Source organism: Plectrocnemia conspersa, unplaced genomic scaffold (genome assembly GCF_051122295.1).
Source record: "Plectrocnemia conspersa isolate PC_06_02 unplaced genomic scaffold, ASM5112229v1 ptg000002l, whole genome shotgun sequence".
NCBI lineage: Eukaryota > Metazoa > Arthropoda > Insecta > Trichoptera > Polycentropodidae > Plectrocnemia > Plectrocnemia conspersa.
Genome location: NW_028277166.1, coordinates 24,069,553 through 24,091,019, shown reverse-complemented (window position 1 = coordinate 24,091,019; position 21,467 = coordinate 24,069,553). Strand labels below are relative to the sequence as shown.

General features: G+C 33.0%; 4 protein-coding genes across 6 annotated transcripts in view; 2 read left to right on the top strand and 2 right to left on the bottom strand.

Moving 5' to 3' along the window:
- The window catches only part of LOC148238118 (sortilin-related receptor-like), a 309,166-nt gene extending 302,786 nt beyond the window's left edge, over positions 1–6,380 (bottom strand). For both annotated transcript variants that reach the window (XR_015812708.1, XM_088205895.1), the window contains exon 1: positions 6,103–6,380. Coding sequence is in view for 1 of the 2 variants with exons in the window: in XM_088205895.1 (XP_088062021.1) it covers positions 6,103–6,327 (225 nt within the window). In the remaining variant the exon portion in view is untranslated. The remainder of the gene's footprint in view (positions 1–6,102) is intronic.
- Positions 6,381–9,256: 2,876 nt separating this feature from the next.
- Positions 9,257–13,187, top strand: LOC148238117 (uncharacterized). Of its 2 annotated transcripts, none has more exons than XM_088205928.1 (5): positions 9,257–9,352; positions 10,726–10,781; positions 10,849–10,927; positions 11,000–11,091; positions 11,546–13,187. In XM_088205928.1, the coding sequence occupies exons 1-5, from the start codon at positions 9,325–9,327 to the stop codon at positions 13,034–13,036; spliced, it is 1,746 nt and encodes a 581-aa protein (XP_088062054.1). In that variant the 5' UTR covers positions 9,257–9,324; the 3' UTR covers positions 13,037–13,187. The 2 variants fall into 2 exon arrangements, with proteins under 2 accessions (XP_088062054.1, XP_088062055.1); XM_088205929.1 differs by lacking the exon at positions 9,257–9,352 and adding an exon at positions 9,740–9,890.
- Positions 13,188–17,044: 3,857 nt separating this feature from the next.
- LOC148238116 (uncharacterized) lies at positions 17,045–19,242 on the bottom strand. The gene is made up of 2 exons (XM_088205955.1): positions 18,541–19,242; positions 17,045–18,468 (listed from the first exon to the last, which is right to left on the bottom strand). The coding sequence occupies exons 1-2, from the start codon at positions 19,122–19,124 to the stop codon at positions 17,952–17,954; spliced, it is 1,101 nt and encodes a 366-aa protein (XP_088062081.1). The 5' UTR covers positions 19,125–19,242; the 3' UTR covers positions 17,045–17,951.
- Positions 19,243–19,661: 419 nt separating this feature from the next.
- LOC148238115 (uncharacterized) lies at positions 19,662–21,236 on the top strand. The gene has a single exon (XM_088205950.1). It carries the CDS (start codon positions 19,724–19,726, stop codon positions 21,131–21,133), a length of 1,410 nt encoding a protein of 469 aa, XP_088062076.1. The 5' UTR covers positions 19,662–19,723; the 3' UTR covers positions 21,134–21,236.
- The last annotated feature ends 231 nt before the right edge of the window (positions 21,237–21,467 follow it).

Here is a 21,467-nt window from a genome sequence, read left to right as displayed (position 1 = left end):
AAAATTTATATAATTCAACAGAACGATTGTGACGCCTATAAAAAATACTTTTCCTTTTTGTCATATTTGAAAAACCTGCAAATTATTACGAATACATATTTTAAATGGAAATGATTTACAATATTTTTTTGTCAAATATTCTATTCATTATTTACAACACTGAAGGTTAAGCATGAGGTGAAATAAACATGATAACCTGGTCATTCAAAATCAGTAGTATACTATTATTATATAGCACTTTATATCAAATCCAAGACAACATAATCTGAGGCAGTTCATTAGAATTAGAAAATGTATTAGTCATATAGAAAAAATATAAATTCAATAACAACGTTTTCATGGATAATTTTAAATATTATTTTTCGATAACTTTAATATTTATTAATTTTAATCTAAAACATGCACCGATCAATGTAAAAATCGATGAAATCAATTTCCCAATCAAGTGGATCATATCAGTTGCAGCACGTTCTTTTTATTGATCTTAAGCTCCCTGAATTCAAGTGGATTACCAAAGTAAAAACTAATCCTTAAAGTTAGTATCCCTATTATGCTACTAATACATTTTAAGCTGCCATAACTGTGCAACAGAATTTAGTTGCATAGTTTTACCAGCTTGACTAGTACATTTAAAGGTGAGAGAGAAAAGTTTATTTCCATTATCCCATTGTTTCCCAGCGATTTATATTTTCGTTTTAATCAACCTCAATTCTCTATTCACCTTGCCTTCTCCATGTCAATAAATAAATAACAAAGACAGTCAGTTAACATAATTAACTAGATAGATGAATGCTTCTCTGATAGTAAAATTTATGCCACACTGCCACTAACGAAGCATCCAAAACCCGTATTAGAAATTAAGCCAATAAAAAACTTTATTTACACAATATAACTAGAAACCAAAGGCAGTTGAGTATGAACGTTATTATGTTATAACATATTTATATAAGATTACATAATACAGTGAAGATTATATGTTTTTAATAAATTAATGAATCAGTTATCTTATCATAAAAATAAAATGATTATAATGATATATCGGTAATGCCATAAATACGTGCCGTTTTTACGCTATTGTTTTAAAATGCATAGCAAAAAACTAGGGGTACAAATTTCGTGATATTTTTACTATGCATCATTGTTAGTTCATTTAGACCTGTCTTGGCATCTACAAGAACAAATTTCGGGAGAAAATAGTCATCAATATGAAAGTAAATCCAACTCATATTAAGTATATATATATATATATTGTTATTATTAAATTAAATTAACCTATTGCCAGTGCGCATAGAAATATTTTTAATGTGTACGGAGATGACTGTGTGGCCGAACGAACGTGTTTGCTAGATTTCGTTATTGAAGTTCTACAAGATTTTGTAGAAATGGATTCAAGACTATAATGTTTGCGAGATAGCGAAGACACTCGAATAAACCCAATCAAAGGTTCCAATTACTACTGGAAATTAGAAATAAAGCATTTATACAAACTAATAAACGCCAAAGGCAATGTGTAGACAAAAGTAATCCTCCAGAAAAACAAACCTGGGTGGATCGTATCTTGTGTGTGGTGGAATTTTGAAGGAGTGACACATTTTTAATTGGTACGAATCTACATTGGACGTCTATTAACAACAATTCGAGAGATTAAAGACAAAATTCAAGCAAAATCGTCCAGGACTGGTCAACATATGTCGTGTCATTTTACACTATGATAACTCGGGACCCTGCAGCAAAAATCATAATAAAAAAATTATGGATTTTAAATGGAAATTGTTTCCACATCAACCTTATTCTTCGGTTCTTTCTCTATCAGATTTTCATCTGTTCTCTGTATTGCAGCAAAAAGATACGAATCTAGTAGAAATATAAAAAACTGGTTTCTCTTACTTTTTGCCACTGAACAAAAATACTTTTATAATTTATAATAATATAATTAAAAAGTTGATATAATATGGTAAATAGATTCAGATGGAGAATAAATAATTTATTAAAATTCTGCTGTTGTATTTTTTGCACATGATTGAAAAAAAAAACAAAAAAACGGATACTACTGATCATGCAAATTTAATAATATAGAAATGATCATTACTCTACAATGATTTAATATTAATATTAATTCTTATTTAGCGGTGTATAATGTACTACTAACCCTAAATCAAAACTGCCAGTGGAGATAAAATAATCTCAGTTAAGCTATATTATGCTTTACGAGTTTCAACTCGGTCATAATGCGACAATAGCAGTTAAAAACATATGTAATGCAATGGCCAGGAATACCATTAAGTTTAAAGTGGCAAATATAATATGTTCTAAAAATTTCGTTCCGGGAATTTTGACTGGTTGTTAGTGAGGATATTAGGGCTGCCATCAAAGCAGGTTCGAAATTAATGATACACAAACTAGCACATCAGTTCACAAACATTTAAAAAATTAGGAAAGGTGTTTATTTGGAGAATATGGGTATCTCATAAATTATTTCACGCAATAAAAAGATTTATTTTTGAGTCGAATTATTACTGAAAATGAGAAATGGAACCTTTACCTTAACATGTGACTTAAAAGGCACTGGTTGGACATCAATCAACCCTCAATTCCAGCCCCGAGAACGGGATTACACCCCAATAAGATAATGTTATGCATTTGGTGGGATATGAAGGGCATAATTCATTATGAGTTATTGAATTATAGGCAGACAATTACGACAGATACATAGTGTAATCAGCTAATTCGTTTTAAAGCGAATCAAACCATAAAAAAGACCTTCCCTTATAAATTAAAGATGAGTAATTGTGCTCGCCCTCATATATCCAAAAATACTTTCTTGGCAACTCCTTTCTCATACACCGTATTTTTCAGACATTGCTCTAAACGACAATCGTCTATTAGAAAATATTTTACAAGAACGGATTAAAGAATTTATTGTTTCCAAAAATATATTATTTTTCGAATCAGATATAAAAAAATTGATTGTAGAAGAAGATGGAGAATATATAATTTAATAAAAGTATTACCCAATTTAATTTTTAACTTATTTAATCAAATATATTACTTCGTTAGGATGGAACAATGTTAAAATTGCATTTTAGTAGAGTGTATAAAGTATAGTTATATAGTTAATGGGAAGTTATAAAAACAATTTACATAGTCTAAAACTAGGGTAAATTATAAGACAACTGCTGTTTCATTTCATCATTTTTCTAAAAAAATATGCAGGAATTTTTAATATATTATTATTTTTATAGAACATATGATTTTTATTATAGTTAATCCAATAAAATATTTTATTTTTAAGTACTACAAAATTTTGTTAAATAACAAAGAACTGCATGTGGGACTAAAATACACATTTGAATACAATGTACAATTTTACATATTATTATACCTTTGCGGTAAGCAACTTTTTTTATCAGCTGTAACATTGGTAAAATACATATAGCTATACGAAGCCGTATAAATGATAAGACTATAACAAAAAAGAGTAATAAATTATCTATATTATATAATTAGCATTCTGATAAAAAAAATTGTAGCGATTATCCGTAACAATAATTACTCTTTAAATTTATAAATAAATTCTGGATTTTGTTGAATTTTTTAACAAATTTATCTAAAAAAATTATCCTATAGTTTTACATACATGTTGAGTTATATTATCTTTGTTGCAACAAAATGTAAAATTGTTATCGAGTGTAATCAATATTTAAATGCAAAAATTCAAGCTGCAATTATAATAATATATACATACTGATGTTTCAACTTATTTTATTTATTAGGACAGTATTTTATTATATTTTAGTAAAAAACAATTATTAAATCTTTAGCACATAATAAAAAAAATTAAAAAGTTAGATATATATTGAATTAAATAAATTAAATGTCATATCTGAATAATACTAAGATAAATTTACTTAGACATTGAAAAAGAAACTATCCCTACTCCTCCAAATATATTTTCTTTGTCTGAACAATTACAGTAAGGAATATTTCACGGTTCTAGGATTTCATATTACCAATTCATATTCTAATATCCTAAGAACTTACAAGTTATATAAAATTCTGAACATGCCTCGCATTTGGCATCGTAAATACCGTCATCTTTTTATTCGGTAATTTTGTAATACTAATAGTATTACAATTATTTAATAAATTGCCGCATTAAAGAGCACAATAAAAGTAGATTAATGCTGAAAAACTGCAGCGAAAACAACTGTATAGTATCCACAGAACAAAGAATATAATAGTATATTTTTTGTCTGGCCTTACGACTTCCTTCAGGAAAGGATGTTTTATCTATTTATTATTTTATGTGTGGATTTGTTATTGTCGGCTTTCTCTAAAAATTGTATAACATATTCCAAATATTTTTCAAATGTTGCACAGCTTGCACTTTTTGTGACATGTACAAAACCGAAATAAAGATATTTTTTTGGTTCAGCTTCGGTATTCGTTCTAACAAAAATATCGTTTTTTCCGATTTCCGGTTTAGTTCCTGTTCGAAGCCCTGCTATGAATCTTAATGAAATCGAAATAAAATATTAAAAAAAAAAACAACCACTAATTAGCCAACTTTTGCCCCCCCCCCCTTCCTGAAAAAACGTTGAAAATATGTGCCTGACTCTAAATTCTCGGATTATCTCAGAAATTCTCTGATTATCCATCATAAAAATCTTAAAAAAACAGTCCCGAATCTATCCCTAAAATATTTTTTTAAATATGTCATTTCAGTGAAATCATATCAGAATAGATTTCACTGATAGATATATAGTTTTATTAGTGAAAATATAATTTATCTAGCAGGTGCTAGTGAAATTATATGATTTTAACTTTTCCATATGTAGTAATATTTACATTTACATACTCATCATTATTTATTTGCATACGATTTATAAATGTTACAGTGAATGAGTATTTTTTTGGTAAAGTTATATTTTCACTAGTGAAGTTTAAGTACATTATCACCAGAAGATGTATATTTCTGCTAGCGAAAATATAATCAAACTGATAGGCGCTAGTGAAATTATATGCTGCTCTAAAATGTCTATGAAACTCAATTTGCTGTTCAAGCCCAAACCTATCTAATGAAAGTTTTAAAACTAATTATAGTTTTAGAAATTCTATTAGGTCAAGTCCAAAATACAAACTGATTCAACTCCTCTCTCAACGGAAAATAAACTGAAGAAGTATAGACAGATGTCACGTCTCGCATATTGCTTCATAGTTTGTCAGCACTTTGATATTACACTATGTATTAAAAATATGATAGCTATTCTTACCAATATTACTATGGACTTGTGATATGAGAGTATTAGTTAGTGTATTCAAACCGAACTTTGGTCAATAGGAGGGCACAAAAATAATTACTCAAACAATTTAAAAATTCACGACACGATTTTATTGCTTTTGACATGGATTTTTGACTTCTGAGAAGTGATTGTTTTTGCGCTCTACTATTGGTTAAAATTTGGTTTAGATGTGCTTCATTTGATTCTCACTTATTATAAGTCGTAATATTGTTATAAAAAGTCTTAATATGAACGCTAGATAACTGAGCGTTTCCACTTCAATAGCACAATTTTATTACTTTTGACATGGACTCTAAACAGGGATACCCTTGTATTTGGCCAGAAAAATGCATGTCATTGAATCTTAATGAAATCATAAAAAAAATGACTAGCCAACTTTTGTCTCCCCCCTCCCCCTCTAGAAAAAGATGTGTGTAGTCAATTTCAATAAACAAAGAAACTATATGATAACGATACATATTGCAGTAAAAGGCATTTTGTCAATACGTAACACTTAATGTGCTGTTAATTAATAATTATAGCGACTTCGCAAAAATTGTTACAAAAATGTTTGCAAAGTCGCTGATAAATAAAAATGCATCCTGTCGATAATACTGCGAAGTTACTAAGGAAGATAAGTACAATTTACGTATGGTTGAACAAAGCGCTATTGTACCCAAACCGAAAGGGACAATAGAAGTAGTGTCTTTTTAGACAAAAAGTCGAATGTATCGCCACGTCTTGCACTCGCAATCGCTATCGCACCTGCATCCGCACGTAATTGTCAAAGTTGACCGAACCGATCGATTCGTCGGTATACCTTAGACGTTATGTTGGAGAGCGAAGGCGCGTCTCTCCTGGTCCTGGGGGAGTTCTCGAAGCCGAAGTCATCGTCCGCCGGCAATCTGTCCACGAGCCTGGGTCCTCTGGGAGCATCGCTTTCGTACATGTGCAAGGTGCTAGAAGGACTGCCGTAGCGTCGTGCCGAGCAATCCGCCGCCGTTAAAACGGCGCAGAGCACCAAAAACCATCTCCACCTCACCATTTTGCGACCGATGGCGAAAACCGACACACTGACGACGCGTCCAATGACGCACTGATTCGATTCAAAACGCACAACAACAGCGTGTTGCCATATAAAAACAAATACATCACCCCCTCTCGAGTGAAGTAATTTGACATTTTGCGCCTCGTCACTGAATGTATTATTAAACATAAAACGTAGGAACAAAAAATACTAATAATAAATTAACGCGCAGTTTAAATTTGACATCTGTAACACAGAATTAAAAAGTGGTACTGTTGCATCATTACAACTATTGCTATTTTAATATTATGTTCCATCACCTTCACAACATTTATTTACTTGAATTTGTCGATGAAATGCATAGTTTTATTTTGGATAATACAAAATGAAATATACTAACATTACATAAAACGTTTGTAATGAATCTTATATAAATTAATTAAAGCCCATAATATTTTTTTCGATTCGTAGCATTCGAACAGTCAACGCAGCTAATTAGTAATATTTGTATATATTTTATATGTTATGAAACACATTGATTCGTGTCAAAATTTTCTTTGGGACACAAATACTTATCATTGAACAAGTTCACGTGGGTTCACTCTCTTGAGCAGTGAACGTCACAACTTCCACTTTTTATCCAAAACACACGCACGCCGAACTAACACAATCATACCTAGAAGTTGACAACCAGTTGTAGTCTTTCCAAGATGTGAACGCTCATCGACATAGTATTGCTGAGAAATATAATAGGGTGATCATGTGAAATTATACGTTCAATTGTCAGGTCACAGTGGAGATCAGCGATTCTAAGTTTTACGCGCCCATTCTATACAGCTTTGTCAGAGAATTTCGCATTTGGTTTTGTTGATAACGTGTACTTGGCGTCTTATGTTTCAAAAAAATTCACACGGTTTTGTTGCTCAGTACAAAAGCTTTGAAGACACAGATAGTGAAGACAGCAAAAACAAACGACCACCGGTGAATAATTTGTATAGTAGAAAAATGGCGGAATTGATCTAGGAGACAAAATTACTCGTGAATATTCTTGCGTACAGGCGACAAGATGGCCATTCGGAATATTAATGGAGCACGTTGATATTATGGCTTTCAGTGCCTATAATATATAGATCAGTAAATATTCTGAGCAGCGAATCAACGATCGATGCCGTCGAAAATATGTCATACGACTCCTATCGGTAGATTTAGTAAAAAAATGTGTAATTAAACGACAGAAGAGCGTTTATTTGCATAAACCGTAAAAGTCAGCGTTAGAATTTTTTGTAAAGACTTTTGCCTTAATCATCTTCGTCCAGTAGTACTCATAATATTGGACGAAAACCTACGTGTAACTTTCTTCTGGTAATAATTTACTATTTTTTAATGTAACATTTACTATTTTTTTTATGTTGTATGTTTAAAGTTGTATGTTTTATTTTAAGTAATTTAGGTAAAAGTGTTAAAAAATATATTGTCTTTTATTGCGAACGTTTGAGAAGACACACGTGCTTGACGTCATCGGGTCTAAGCAGGAAATGCGTTTATGTGCATGCATAAACAGTGACAAAAAGGCATAGATTGGTCTCGTTCTACGCTCGAATAAAAATATTTCGGTCTCTCTACAATTAATGAACCCATAACAGTGCCGTAGCTAGAATAGTTTGCGCTCAGGGGTGAAAATGCTATTTGATCCCCCCCCACACTTTTTTCTCATTTTTTTTTGAATACGTCCATTATATGAAAATTTCTCAAATGTTATTGACATCAATTTTAACGACAGCAAAACTCGATTATTGTTAAATACTTTCAACACTAAATACAATAAGTATAATAAGGAAAATCATAAATTTAAAAAAAATAATCACAAACGTATTGAATATTTTATAATTCTAAGAAGAGTTAAATTACTAAGACGATCTTGTCCCATTGAAGTTCGCAAATATGTCAAAATAAGCTTTAACTTTTTGAATGATCGCTCACAACTTGCAATCGATACTGCAATATTAAAAATATTCTGCAGTTAAATGAAAAGATTTGTAAACTATAACACAAAACAAAATTAAAAAGATTTAAATAAGTTTGGGTATAAATCTAATAAGTTTCAAATATAGGGATTGCGTTGTTTGCGGTTGTGATAGTTAAAACGCTTACTACCCGGTGCTTATACCATAACTGTCTTTCCAATGTCTATTTTGTTCAAATTCCAATCGCTTTTGCGGCAAACAAACATTTACTTAAGATTAGCCTAGTAATTCTCTGAAGTTAGAAATATGTGCCTAGGTTTTACAATAGAATATGTACACGAAACATCGATATAAAATATTTTTTTCAAATCCAAAGATCCTGATTGGCGTTTCTTTTAATTCTGACATGCTAATTTAGTTTAAAATTTATACTCCCGATGTACAAACAGCAAATTAAAAAAAAATGTGAGCAATGTTCTGTGTGGGCAATATTCAATGAGAGCGATGTTCCGTGTGGGTAATTCCAGGGGAGCAGTTTTCGTTCGTTAATGTTCGTGGGCACAATAGCCCTGGGAGCAATAGTCACCAAAACATGTAATTAATATAAAAAGTTTTAAATGTTCGTGAAAGCAATGCTAGTGGCGTGGTCGCTCTGGAAGCAATGGTCAATGGTATTACCATTAAGATTTTTATTTGAAAGCTTTAACACTTTCACTGCGGCTGATATTCCTGTGCGGCATTTCGAAATTTGCTAATATGTGGGGGAGCACCTATTTCTGCCATAAGTTACTTAAATATTATTTCAATAAATTAAAACGTTTTTCAACCTTAAATTATACAAAAATAAAACAAAGTTTTATAGCACCTTTAGGTGCCCAATACATACTGGCGATTTTCATGATGACTTCTATAGGGTCATCCTATAGAAGTATAAAAAAGAAACTTTTTGATTTATTAACCTACTCGTTATTACAACTGTTTCGACCACAATGTAGAACTAATTTCTGGGGTTAGGGCTGTGACGTCGTCTCCGAGACGTCAAACCGCTACGATGTCACTTCTATGTTTTGTAAAAACTGGTAACTGTTTAAATGATTTTCCATTTAAAAATACAATTAATTAATACGAACCGGAAAGGCGCTGAAATAATAATATGAAACCTTAATTTTCAGTCTTGTATTGTTACAATACTTGCATGTAAGAGTTTATTGTAACCCAATTGTAAAGCATTACGATATATTTACAATAATAACAGTCAAATATAATTTTGAATTTATTATCGAAGTCATATATGAATTATGTCGTTGAAAGCCCTGTGTATAAAAACCTATTACTACAATGAGAGTAATTGTCAACCCAATCCCAATTGTTAACCTATAAAAATAAATATATAATGTACATATAAGGAATTATGTATACTATATGTTAAGGTGACCAGATGTCTTGAAAAAATTGCCTTTTGGTATTTTAAAAATCTGGCTACCTTGTGTATATACAATATATAGAAAATAAAAAAACGTAAACAGCTTATAAAATATTCAATAATAAAATAAACATTGTCGACAAGAAGACTGACAACATGAAACATTCACATGTCCATCCACCCGAGATCGGCAGGTGAATACAAATCTCGCTCAAATATTTTTAACATTAGTTAATTGAAAATATTTGACAAAATAAAAACCTGAATATAAACTATACAGTATAATATAAATATTAGTAATGTCTATAATACATACATTTATATGAAATATTCCTATTAGATAAGTGAGGATTTATCGAATTTGCTGACATGCCATTAAATAACAACATGATAGACTCATAGTATAAGTTAGTTACTTATACCTGAAAGACCTAGATTCGAATCCCATATGGACCCTAGTATTATTTTAATTTTTATTGTGTATATAATTATAATTCTGATCGATTATCAGATTTGGTTTTCATACATTTTCCTAAACTCAGGGATGAATAATTAAAATAATTCGAGGAAGGTCATGCGTAGTGACATCTATTGATTTTAGAATGTAATAATAGTTAATAATCAATAAAATATACATCACTGATATACAGACCGATTTCAGTCTGAAGATTCACTACTTAGTCATTGGTAGTGTTTATTCTGTTGCAACAAGATTTTAAATAGATAAATAAATTACTAAACGGGTACTTATGTGTAAATAACACTGTAAATTATAAATAGTAAAAACACCCAAGTTTTATTTTCCTCTTTTTTTGAGTTGGTTTTCGTTATCTCCACTCATTCACAAATCTTTTTAATGACACTAAAACATAGAAAGACTGATACTTTGACGATAACACTCAAGACACAACTAAGATGTGGTGCCCTTACTCAGAATGTAAAAAATTAACATAGAAATATCCAGTTGTATCATATAAAAATTATTTTCTAAACTGGCTATATATTATAAAACTCGAAATGTTTTTGTAGAGCCAGGCGTTGAATACAGCAATGAAACATTTGATTATTCTCAAACAATTGTGAAGGTAAACCAAATTACAACATTAATAAAATTTAGTATGAGCTATGTTTTAAAACTTTTCTTTTTTCAAGTGCGAACATGTAAATGTGGAAAACGACAACAAAGATGAATGTGATACAGGAAAAATAGACGATGATAAAATTGAAATTGGTTAGAAAGACACGCCTTTGTATTATAAAGCGCTTTAATATATCTGTTTTTCTAATTGCTTTATCTTTTCAGAAATACACGATGTGAAAGATATACTAATCGAAAATACTAGCACCAAGGATATTTTATACTGCCAAAAATCATATTTTCATTCAGAAGCACAAGTAATAGTCAAATCAAATACAATATTTAATGGTAACACTACAAAGATAAGATAAGTCGACATAGTGATTTCAGTTATATTATTATTTTTCAATTAGATTAAAGATATTTGATATTGTTTATAAACATTGCATATTTTTGTACCTAAAATTTCATTGATACTTGTTTAAAATTTCAAGAGTAGAGTTTAAATTGTATAACTTCTGTTTTACATTACTTCAATAGGTGAGATATATCATAGTATATGATACGATTCTCAGAGCTTCCGAGAAATCCCTTGGAGAATGTTTTCCAGAAGCTCTGTATATATATATACATATATATATATATAGTACGTATAGAAGACATCTGAAATCACAAGAATAATTTTACACATAAATTAAGTTACCTTATCTTTGTAGCTGAAATTTTATTTATCTATAAAATTCGGGTTAAAATGATTGATTATTTTTTTAGAGAAAAAAACCAGAACAATATGCACAACCTTCAAGCTACTTTAAGAAAAGAAAAGTCAATACATGCACACGTTGCTTTAAATCGTTTATTCAAAAGAATGCTTTTTTAGAACATCTCGTCTCTTGTGACTTTACATGTTTCAAATGTGGTAAAACATTCAAAACTAAATTGAGCCTTACAAGACATAAGGTTATTCATATAGAGTCTTGTAATTTTGAGTGTGACAAATGTGGAAAAAAATATAAAACCAGACTTTACCTCATAAGGCATATGAAGATTCATGATAATTTGTTTAATTTTGAATGCGACAAATGTGGAAGAGTATTAAAAAGTAAAAGTTCTCTTAAAAAGCATATGACTATTCATAATGATTCTCGTGACTTTAAATGCAGAAAGTGTGGAAAAACATTCAATACTAAATTTATTCTTTCGCGTCATATTAAATTGTGTGATTATATATGTGACAAATGTGGAGAAGCCTTTAAAACTAAACGTAACCTTTCATACCATCAGAGAATTAATATTGATTGTAAATTTGAATGTACATGCACACGTTGCCTTCAGATGTTTCTTAAAAAAGAGGCTTTTTTGGATCATCTCGCTACTTGTAATGTAAAATGTGAAAAAATATTACCAGACCTTATGACTATTCATAATGATTTTGGATGTATTGAATGTGGAAAATCGTTCAATTCTAAACTTGCCCAATTACAGCATATGAAATTTCATAGCGACACCAGTTCCTTCAAATGCATCAAATGTGAAAAAGCATTTAAAACCAAAAGATGTCTTTCACAGCATATGGAAATTCACGACGATTCTTGTAACTTTATATGTGACATATGTGGAAAAGCATTTAAAATTAAACGCAACCTTGCATATCATATGAGTATTCATAATAATTTTTGTGGTTTCGCATGTAACATATGCGGAGAAGCATTTAAAACAAAATACATGCTTTTAGTCCATACGAATTTTCATAAAAACAATTGTGATTTCGAATGTAGGAAGTGTGGAAAAGCGTTCAAAACCAAAAGTCCTCTTTCGCAGCATATGAAGATTCATAATGATTTTTTTAATTTTGTATGTAGCAAATGTGGAAAAGCGTTCAAAACCAAAGGTTCACTGTCACAGCATATGAAGTTTCATAACGATTTTTATAATTTTGTATGTAGCAAATGTGAAAAAGTGTTTAAAACTAACGTTTGCCTTTTACAACACATGAAAGTTGCTCATAATGACTCGCGTAACTTTGAGTGTAACGAATGTGGAAAATTATTTAAAACCAAAGGTGCGCTTTCGCAGCATATTTATATACATAGAGATGTTTATGATTTTCAATGCAGCAAATGTAGAAAAGCATTCAAAAGTAAATTTTACCTTTTACATCATGTAAAGTTTCATGGTGATTCTTGTGATAGAAAATTAAATAAACGCTCAAAAACATTAGAAAGTAAACCTTATCAAATAATACCTATAAAAAAAGTATAAATTTACGTACGAAATTGTAAATTTGTACATTTTCCTTGTTACCAATTTTAGATTAATTTATACATTGATTACGATCTTTGTAACTAGATTGTATGATATAATAATGTTGATGTACATATGTAAAAGTTTACATAATATATTATTTTTTACCTATTACCGTTCTTTATTGATCAATTATATTTATATTATTTATATTTTAAATCCACCGCTGTATCGTAACAGACATTAGCCCAAAACGTTTCAGCATGTATCATTGCTTAGAAATTGTTTTTATTATTTTCATTTTAAATAACATTGATTTATGTCCTCTTTTATGATTTTTTTAGTTAAGCACATGCAACAAATTATATTACTATGAAATAACAAAAATCTTTATTTTAATGGACAGCGAATTAAATGGTCAGAATTTTAATCAACTTTGGATCAGAATAAAATGGAAATCTCGGTCAGACTTTTATTCTCAGCCTGGTCATAATTATATTATTCAGAGTCAGAATAAAGAAAAAAATACTGGACGATCACCTGATATAAAAGAAATATTATAATATTTATGGAGGCCTATTTGTATTTATATATAGATTTTTATTATGGCCAAAACTTGGCGGCACTCTAGTAACACGGGCGTGACGGTTTTTGATGGGACTCGCAACGGCCGGTTGCGGGTACGGCCGGCCTGCTGATCCTCACACCGTCTATATCAAAGGTAGCCAACTTTTGTATACCATGCGCCAATTTTTTTACATACAAGTTCAGATGCGCTATACAACTCGAACACTATTTTTACACCTTCTTACGTTCACATTTGGGGTTGTAAAATAGAGATAAGAGTAAGAACTGCTTCGTTTATGGGAGGAAAAAGAATAACTCAATAACGGAATTCAATTAATTAATTTACGTCATTTCAAAAGACACGTTTATTAGAGCGCAAATCTACAATAATCAGAAATAATCACATGGACGAGAGGGTGATCGCTGTTCAAATTCGAATCAATTATTCACGACCTTGTTTTGCTTTTTATTAATTTCATTTATGAAAAGGCTTGTTCACACATGTATATTTTGAACATTACCGAAGGCTGAATGAATTAAACTAAGGGCACTTGAGTTAAAAATATGAATATGAATTCAGTTATGACGCCTATTTTAAAAGAATAAGTGAGCGCAAGGATGCAATGTACTACTTGTGAGCATCTAATATGCCACGTTTGGCGTATGCGCCACGGGTTGGCCACCAATAGTCTATATAAACCATGTAAACAACTTTAATCATCAATAAAAACGTTACTGCAGCGACTCAATCTGTATAATTGCCATCCGTCACCATCCTGTCGCCAAATATTTATAAATATAAAAAGGCAAAACATTATTTATTTTAGAAATATCTTATAAAATATCTCACTTGCACCAAAACTGCTGGACAGGCCTGGTGCGAGCGAGTGAGCGGTGGTCAGGACATGAACACTCCATGAATAATTCTCAACAAATCTATTTAATTGTATGTAAAATGCGAAGGTATTCAGAGCGACGAACGAAGCGGGAATAACGTCAGAACGGCTACAGAAAGCACGCTTGCGGTGTTTAACATCTAACAATGTTGCGAGCCCAACCAAATAAGTTGGCCCCAAAACACATTAATAATGATAATGACGAACTGCCGACATGCGAATGACAGATCGACCAGTTGTACCAATCTTAACGTTTTACAGCAATAACAACACTATAAGTAAACACTATTGAACACTGAAAATAATGATTATGACTATCTCTCAAAATGAGTCTTATCACTTAATATAAATTCTAACCCATTGTTCCCCAACCTTTTTTGTGTCATGTCCTACCGAAGCCTTTCTAAAAGTCGTATGCCCTATCCCATAACATATACGATACATACATTTATAATGTTTAATATTAAAAAAAAATGTTCAATAAATTTTTTTTTTTTTTTTTTTTAATTATCGTTTATTACATAATTAAATAATACATTTTTATAAACATATATATTTACATTTCATTGGTTGCTGGTTAATTACCATTATCACAATTTACGATTGATTAGCTAAATTAAGAGGAATTACAAAAATAAGAATAATAAAAGAACATAAAATACGTTAAGTTTAGGTCAAAGTACATAAACACCTTTAACAAAAAAAAAAAAAAAAAATTTAAATTATAAATATATATTTTTAATATAAAACTCGTAGACCTGGAGCTGTTAAATTAATAGATAAAATTTATGCGTCAGAGCAAGATGTGCTTTGGCATTTTGTGTTTATATTTAAATTTGAGTTTGTTTTTGTCGTAATCACCGATTCTTGAGATTAACGGGTTAGTATGATTTCGCGGTATTTTTTTATAATAATCATTAGTATGGTGGTGAACATGTTCTTTAATAGTTGGAATTAAATATTTATTATGAAGTTTTTTGAGGTTAGTATAAAAAGGTGTATTATAAATTATTTTTATAGCTTTATTTTGAACAACTTGTAGCTTAGAAAAGTTAGTATTACACGTATTACTCCACACTGGGCAGGCGTAAGTCATTGCCGGTCTGATTAATTGCTTGTATAATAGAATTTTATTTTTAGTATTTAGCGCACTTTTTCGATTAAAAATTGGTTTTAACGCCGCAATGGCTGCGAGCCCTTTAGATTTAAGTTCGGTTATATGTTTATTAAATTTAAGCTTGGAGTCCAGGTGAATTCCGAGGTACTTAACGCTCGCCTTCCATTCTATACATTTTCCCTGCTCGCTTATAATAGTCGGGGGCAAAGGTTGTCTTCGAGTTGTAAAAATTATAGCCTCCGTTTTGTCCTGATTTATTTTTATTTTCCACTTTTTGAAATAATTACTTAAGAGAGTTAAGGATTTTTGCAATTTTATTGAAATAGGCTTAAGACCGTAAGAGCTACTCATTATCGCCGTATCATCGGCATACATTGAAAGACAAGTATTTTTTAAAATAGGTATATCATTTGTGTACAAAATGAAAAGGAACGGTCCAAGTAAACTCCCCTGAGGAACACCAGCTGGGATATTACGCGGTATCGATTGTTCATTATTTACTGAAACAACATAACTTCGACGATCAAGGTAGGAGCGTAACAAGTGTAGCAGATAGTTAGGGGTTTTATATTTGTGGAGTTTGTAAATCAACCCATCATGCCACACAGTATCAAACGCTTTTTCCACATCTAACAATAAGAGTCCCGTTGATTTTTTCATGTTAAAATTAGCAGAGATGTGCTCTGTTAACCTATTGAGCTGATGAGTCGTAGAGTGGTTTTCGCGGAAGCCAAACTGTTCATTGATAATTTTATTCCCCAAAGATCCCTTTAAACGTGATAAAATTATTTTTTCAAATAGTTTACTGAATGACGGTAATAAGCTTATTGGACGATAATTAATTGCGATAGTGTTATCCTTTCCTGGCTTTCTAATTGGGTGGATCTTTGCGGTTTTCCAAATAGCGGGAAAGTACCCGAAAGATAAGCAGGCATTAAAAATATTTGTTAGATAATTGATGCTAATTCTTGGAAGTTGTTTTATCGTAACGTTATCTAATTTATCTATACCGGGACTTTTTCTATTCTTTAAATTTTTTATGATGTTATTAACTTCTGATAAACCAACTTTGTTCACTAAACTAATATCTACGCTAGATGAATTAATATTTCGTATCGCACGGGCGACTTTGTTGTCTATTTTTGAATCTAAGTAATTTACAGTAAGCGAATAAGATGTGGAGAAAGCGCTGGCTAAATTTTCTGCCTTATCCTTGTTCGTGCATGCGATGGTGTTTCCATTTTTTAATGGGGGTATTTCCGAATGTTTATATTTAAGTGATTTAGTTATTTTCCATAAGGAATTATCTGCCGGGTTTAGATTTTTTAGTTTACGCGTCCACGATTCGTTTTTTATTTGCTGAATTTTATCGCGAATATAACTAGTTACGCGGTTTATTACAGATTTAAGTCGCGGAGATTTATTATTTTGCCACTGTTTTCTTAGTTTATTTTTGATTTTTATTATTTCGATAAGTTGTGGAGTAAGTTGATTTTTATTATTATGATTTTTACGCGTCGGTATTGATGATATTTTGGCTTCTTCGATAACGGATGTTAAATAACTGATATCATCGTCAATTTGTTTAATGTTATGCGGAGTATAATTCTGTCGCTCATCTTGCAAACGAGACTCGACTATATCTTTAAACTTTTTCCAGTCAGCTTTTAAATAGTCAAAAAGCGTTTCAGAGACTACCTCCGCTGAACCCTCCAGCGAGAATAACACTGGAAGATGGTCAGAAGACAATGCCTGAACGCAATACATTTCTGACGTATTTAAGTTACCCTTAACCAAAGCAATATCCAGAATTGACGGCGTCATGTGATTGGAAGGGTAATGCGACGGTGAATTTGGAAAGTTAACAATCGTGTCAGAGTCGCTCAAGTAGTTAAAAAGTGACGCTCCAGATCGATTTGCCCCAGAACAGCCCCAATGCATATGACGGGCATTGAAGTCCCCAGTCAGAATGACCGAGTCTCCTAGAGAAAATATCGAATCTAGATCACTTCGGAGCAGTTCGTCACTAGGCGAATTATACCCCGCAGCAATTATTATTATTTTATTTTTATGAATAATTTGAATCGCGACGGTTTCTAGATTATTAGTGTTAGTGTTTATACGTGCGTGTTTTATCGATTTTTTAACAAATATCGCGACCCCTCCGCCTGGCCTTAAGGGTCGGTCCCTCCGAATGCAGGCAAAGTTAGGTAAATATACGTTAACATGTGGTTTTAGATAAGTTTCGGTGACTACGACAATATCAAGTTTGTACTCACTGATTAACAGCTCCAGCTCTCCGGTTTTATTACGGATCCCACGGGAATTCCACGTCATGAGTTGAATGTCTTCTTTAGAAGAGGTCATCGAGATACTCGACCATCATCAAAGCAATTTCAATTTTGCTAGCGCACTTTCCGGCCTTAGTTCGGATTTCCTGGAGGATAGTCAGCATCCTGCGAAGCTCATCAGTAGACATGACTTCGGATGAGGGCTTCTCAGACTGTCGCGCTTGGGGGCGTTGTTGCGTCTTAATTGGGGTGGCTTCCGGGACGATAGTCGGTTTTTTCACTGCTGGTTTCGTTGGCCGAAGGGCAGGAAACTGACTCTGTTCCAGAGCGAACGTTGGCTTGGGTGCGGTCAGTACGGCGGTATGTGGCTTTTGCTGCCTCTTCTTCATCTGCAGGAGATATTCTGTCCTGCGAGGACAGTCCTTGTAGTTGGCCGGGTGACTTCCGCTGCATCCAGTGCAGGTTGCTGGCGTCTCTCGGTCTTTTTTAGTGCATTCGGAAGTGGCGTGGTTTCCTGTGCATTTCACGCATCTGGGGTCTCGTTGGCAGTTCCTCGCAGCGTGGCCATACTGCTGGCATCTGAAACATTGAGTCGCGTGCGACTTATTACGCTTGTATTTTTCAAGCGTGGCCTTAGTGAAGCAAACGTACCGGATGCTTCTTATGGACGTCACTGTCGTCTCAGCGGAAAATTGCGTCAGGTAGAGCCGCGAGGAGGTCTCTGCCTTGGTGTTCATCGCCGTTACTTTGACGACGCTTAATCCTTGCCGCTCCAAATCAGCAGCGATTTCTTCAACGGGAACCTCAGGAAGCCCCCTCAAGACAGATTTAACTGTCTTGTCTTCGTCGGCAGTGAAGGTGTGAAAGGCACGGCGGCCCTTCAAACCATCCATCAGGGTCGCTCGTAGTTCAAGCGTCGCACACTGGATGGAAACATTACCTCTTCCGGTGTAGCGGAGGGTAAAATTACCTGATTTGGTCATCGACTTGATGAGGTCGATGGTCTGGAGATGTGTGCCAACCACCTCCATGATGACAGGTGGCACTCTTGCGTGTTTACTCCCGGCAACTTCGGGGAGTTTGTCATACCTGTTATGACTTGAAGTCGGCAACAGGTTGGCGTCAGTAGAGGGTCTTGCAGTTTTCTTTGGCATCTGCCATTCATGCTCTGCTGATGGCGATAGGTACGCTTTTAACGTACCCACCGCACGCTTGCGCGTAAGCGTCTTCTTCATCGCGCCGGCAATGTCTCTGGCGTCGTAGTTGTTGCAAATGGTCGCGGGTGGGGGGTCGGAGCTTTGAACGGCAGCGAGAGCAGGCGCGGATGCGTCCGTTCACCGCTGAGGTACAGAGCAGAGTGTGTTACAGAGCAGAGTGAGGTACAGAGCAGAGTCATGTTCAATAAATAAAGCCATACGTATTATAGGTTTTTCGATATAAATTAAACAAACACAGTAAGTAAAATTTTAAAACATATAATTTAAATTCTAATCATTTAATATAAAATCCGACCAATTAATATGAATTCTGACCAATACTCTCGTGCACACTTGCTCTCAGGACAATTGCACTCGTTTTTTAAATTAATTCATACACATTGGAATATGTTTTATTGCTTATTTTTTATTTGTTTGCCATGTGACTTGTAAAAGTTTAAGAACCATTAGTCTACCAAAAGGGTAGTATATTATTAACATGCATAAGATTGTTCGTTTAAAAGAAGCAAATAAATATTTTATGAAAAAAGTATTTGGCCGGTAATTGCTGTGCTAAGATCGACGTCAATTTGACAGCGACGCTAAATTACCGGCTGTCAACAAAGGCGTTTCTTGAAATGTCGTGCACTAAATTCAATTTAGTTTGCCGTATATGTCTCGAGGAAAATGAAAAAATGTTTTCTCTCATTGAAGAATCTGATAGTTGTTCGAATCTCAAAGTTAAGTTCGAAATTTGTACACGGATCACTCTTTTGAACGGCGATGGTTTATCAGAATTTATTTGTGTCACTTGTCTTAAACATTTAGAACTATCGTACGATTTTTACGAAAAGAGTCAAAAGGCTGATCAATATCTGCGCAATCTCATTAATGATGACACAATTAAAGAGGAAATCAAGGAAGAAATAAAAATGAACGATTCTGATTGCGCTAATTCGATTTTCAACGGAAACGACACGGATGATTCGTCCGATAAAGATGTTATTAAGAAACGTAAGGTTAGACGGCAAACTATTGAAAAAACATCAAAAAAGAATAAAGAAGACAGTTATAAAGGACCTTCTCAATGCGACATATGCGGATTGAAAGTTCAAAGTCATTCCGCTATGGTTATACATATGCGTACGCACACTGGCGAAAAACCTTACAAATGCTCTTCTTGCGCTCGTAGCTTCACACAGAAATCGTCATTGAGAATACATTACGACCGGTTGCATTTAAAGAAAAAGTATAACATCAACAAAGATTACACTTGCGAGAGTTGTGGAAAAACGTTTGCAAGTAGTAATAATTTAAAAATACATCTCCGAATACACACCGGCGAAATGCCCTACGAGTGTATGTTTTGCTCGAAGCGATTTATGCAATTGGGCTCTTTGAATGGACACAAGCGCAGACATACTGGAGAAAAACCGTACATATGTAAAGTATGCGGAAAAGGATTCGTAGAACAGAATCACTTGAAACGGCACCAGAGCGTTCACAGCGAAGAGAAGCCGTTCGTTTGTAACATATGCGGAAAAGGTGTCAAGTCACCGTTCGCTCTTAAGCAACACTCTAAGCTGCACACAAATGAAAAGGAACACATATGCGACCAATGCGGCATGTCTTTCATGATAAAGGGAAATCTAGACGCCCACATCAGGGTCGTCCACTCTGAGCGTTCAGGACAATGCGACATTTGCGACAAAACATTTTCGAACATCGCCGATCATATGGTAAAACACACAGGCGAAAAACCTTTCCAATGCGAGGTATGCAGTAAAAGGTTTTCGCATAACCGGGGCCTCATCGTTCACAGTAGACAACACACGTCGGGAAATAAGTACAAATGTAACGTGGACGGTTGCAATCAATCTTTTTACGCTCAGTGGGTTTTGAAGTGTCATCTGATGAAGCACGCCGGTCACACTCCGTTTTCTTGCAACTATTGCTCCAAAGGATTCTTGAGAGTTTGCCATTTGACAAAGCATATGAAAATTAATCATCCAGATAAGATCAAAAATGAAAAGTCTGTAGATTTATAATAGTATTGTTACTCCGCTAAGCCTAAATTTAGCTAATTTGAAAATTATATATTTTTTCATTGTAACGAATTAAATTTAAGATAAATAAATATATACATTAAAATATCTATTGTTTTATTTGAAAAATAAAAAGGTTACATGAGGTGTTCTAGAGGTAATTCTCAAAAGGAGGCGAGGCGTAAATCCAGCGATACTAAGCCTGCGGCCCACCAAGCTTTTATGTGCGGCCCAACACTCATAATCATTAGCAAATATTTTCAAACATATGGAATTGTTTTTAGAACTTTGAGTTGCACTGGAACAATCACTCACTTGGATGAGTAGGGATAAATCC

What these genes read in the sequence shown, in the direction of transcription:
- LOC148238117 (XM_088205928.1), top strand. Translation starts at nt 9,325, where the DNA reads ATGTCACTTCTATGTTTTGTAAAAACTG. An exon ending in TCTATGTTTTGTAAAAACTG is followed by an intron (nt 9,353 to 10,725) that starts GTAACTGTTTAA and finishes ATGTTTTTGTAG; the next exon opens with AGCCAGGCGTTGAATACAGC. An exon ending in ATTCTCAAACAATTGTGAAG is followed by an intron (nt 10,782 to 10,848) that starts GTAAACCAAATT and finishes TCTTTTTTCAAG; the next exon opens with TGCGAACATGTAAATGTGGA.
- LOC148238116 (XM_088205955.1), bottom strand. Translation starts at nt 19,124, where the DNA reads ATGAAGAAGACGCTTACGCGCAAGCGTGCGGTGGGTACGTTAAAAGCG. An exon ending in ACGTCCATAAGAAGCATCCG is followed by an intron (nt 18,469 to 18,540) that starts GTACGTTTGCTT and finishes TCAATGTTTCAG; the next exon opens with ATGCCAGCAGTATGGCCACG.
- LOC148238115 (XM_088205950.1), top strand. Translation starts at nt 19,724, where the DNA reads ATGTCGTGCACTAAATTCAATTTAGTTTGCCGTATATGTCTCGAGGAA.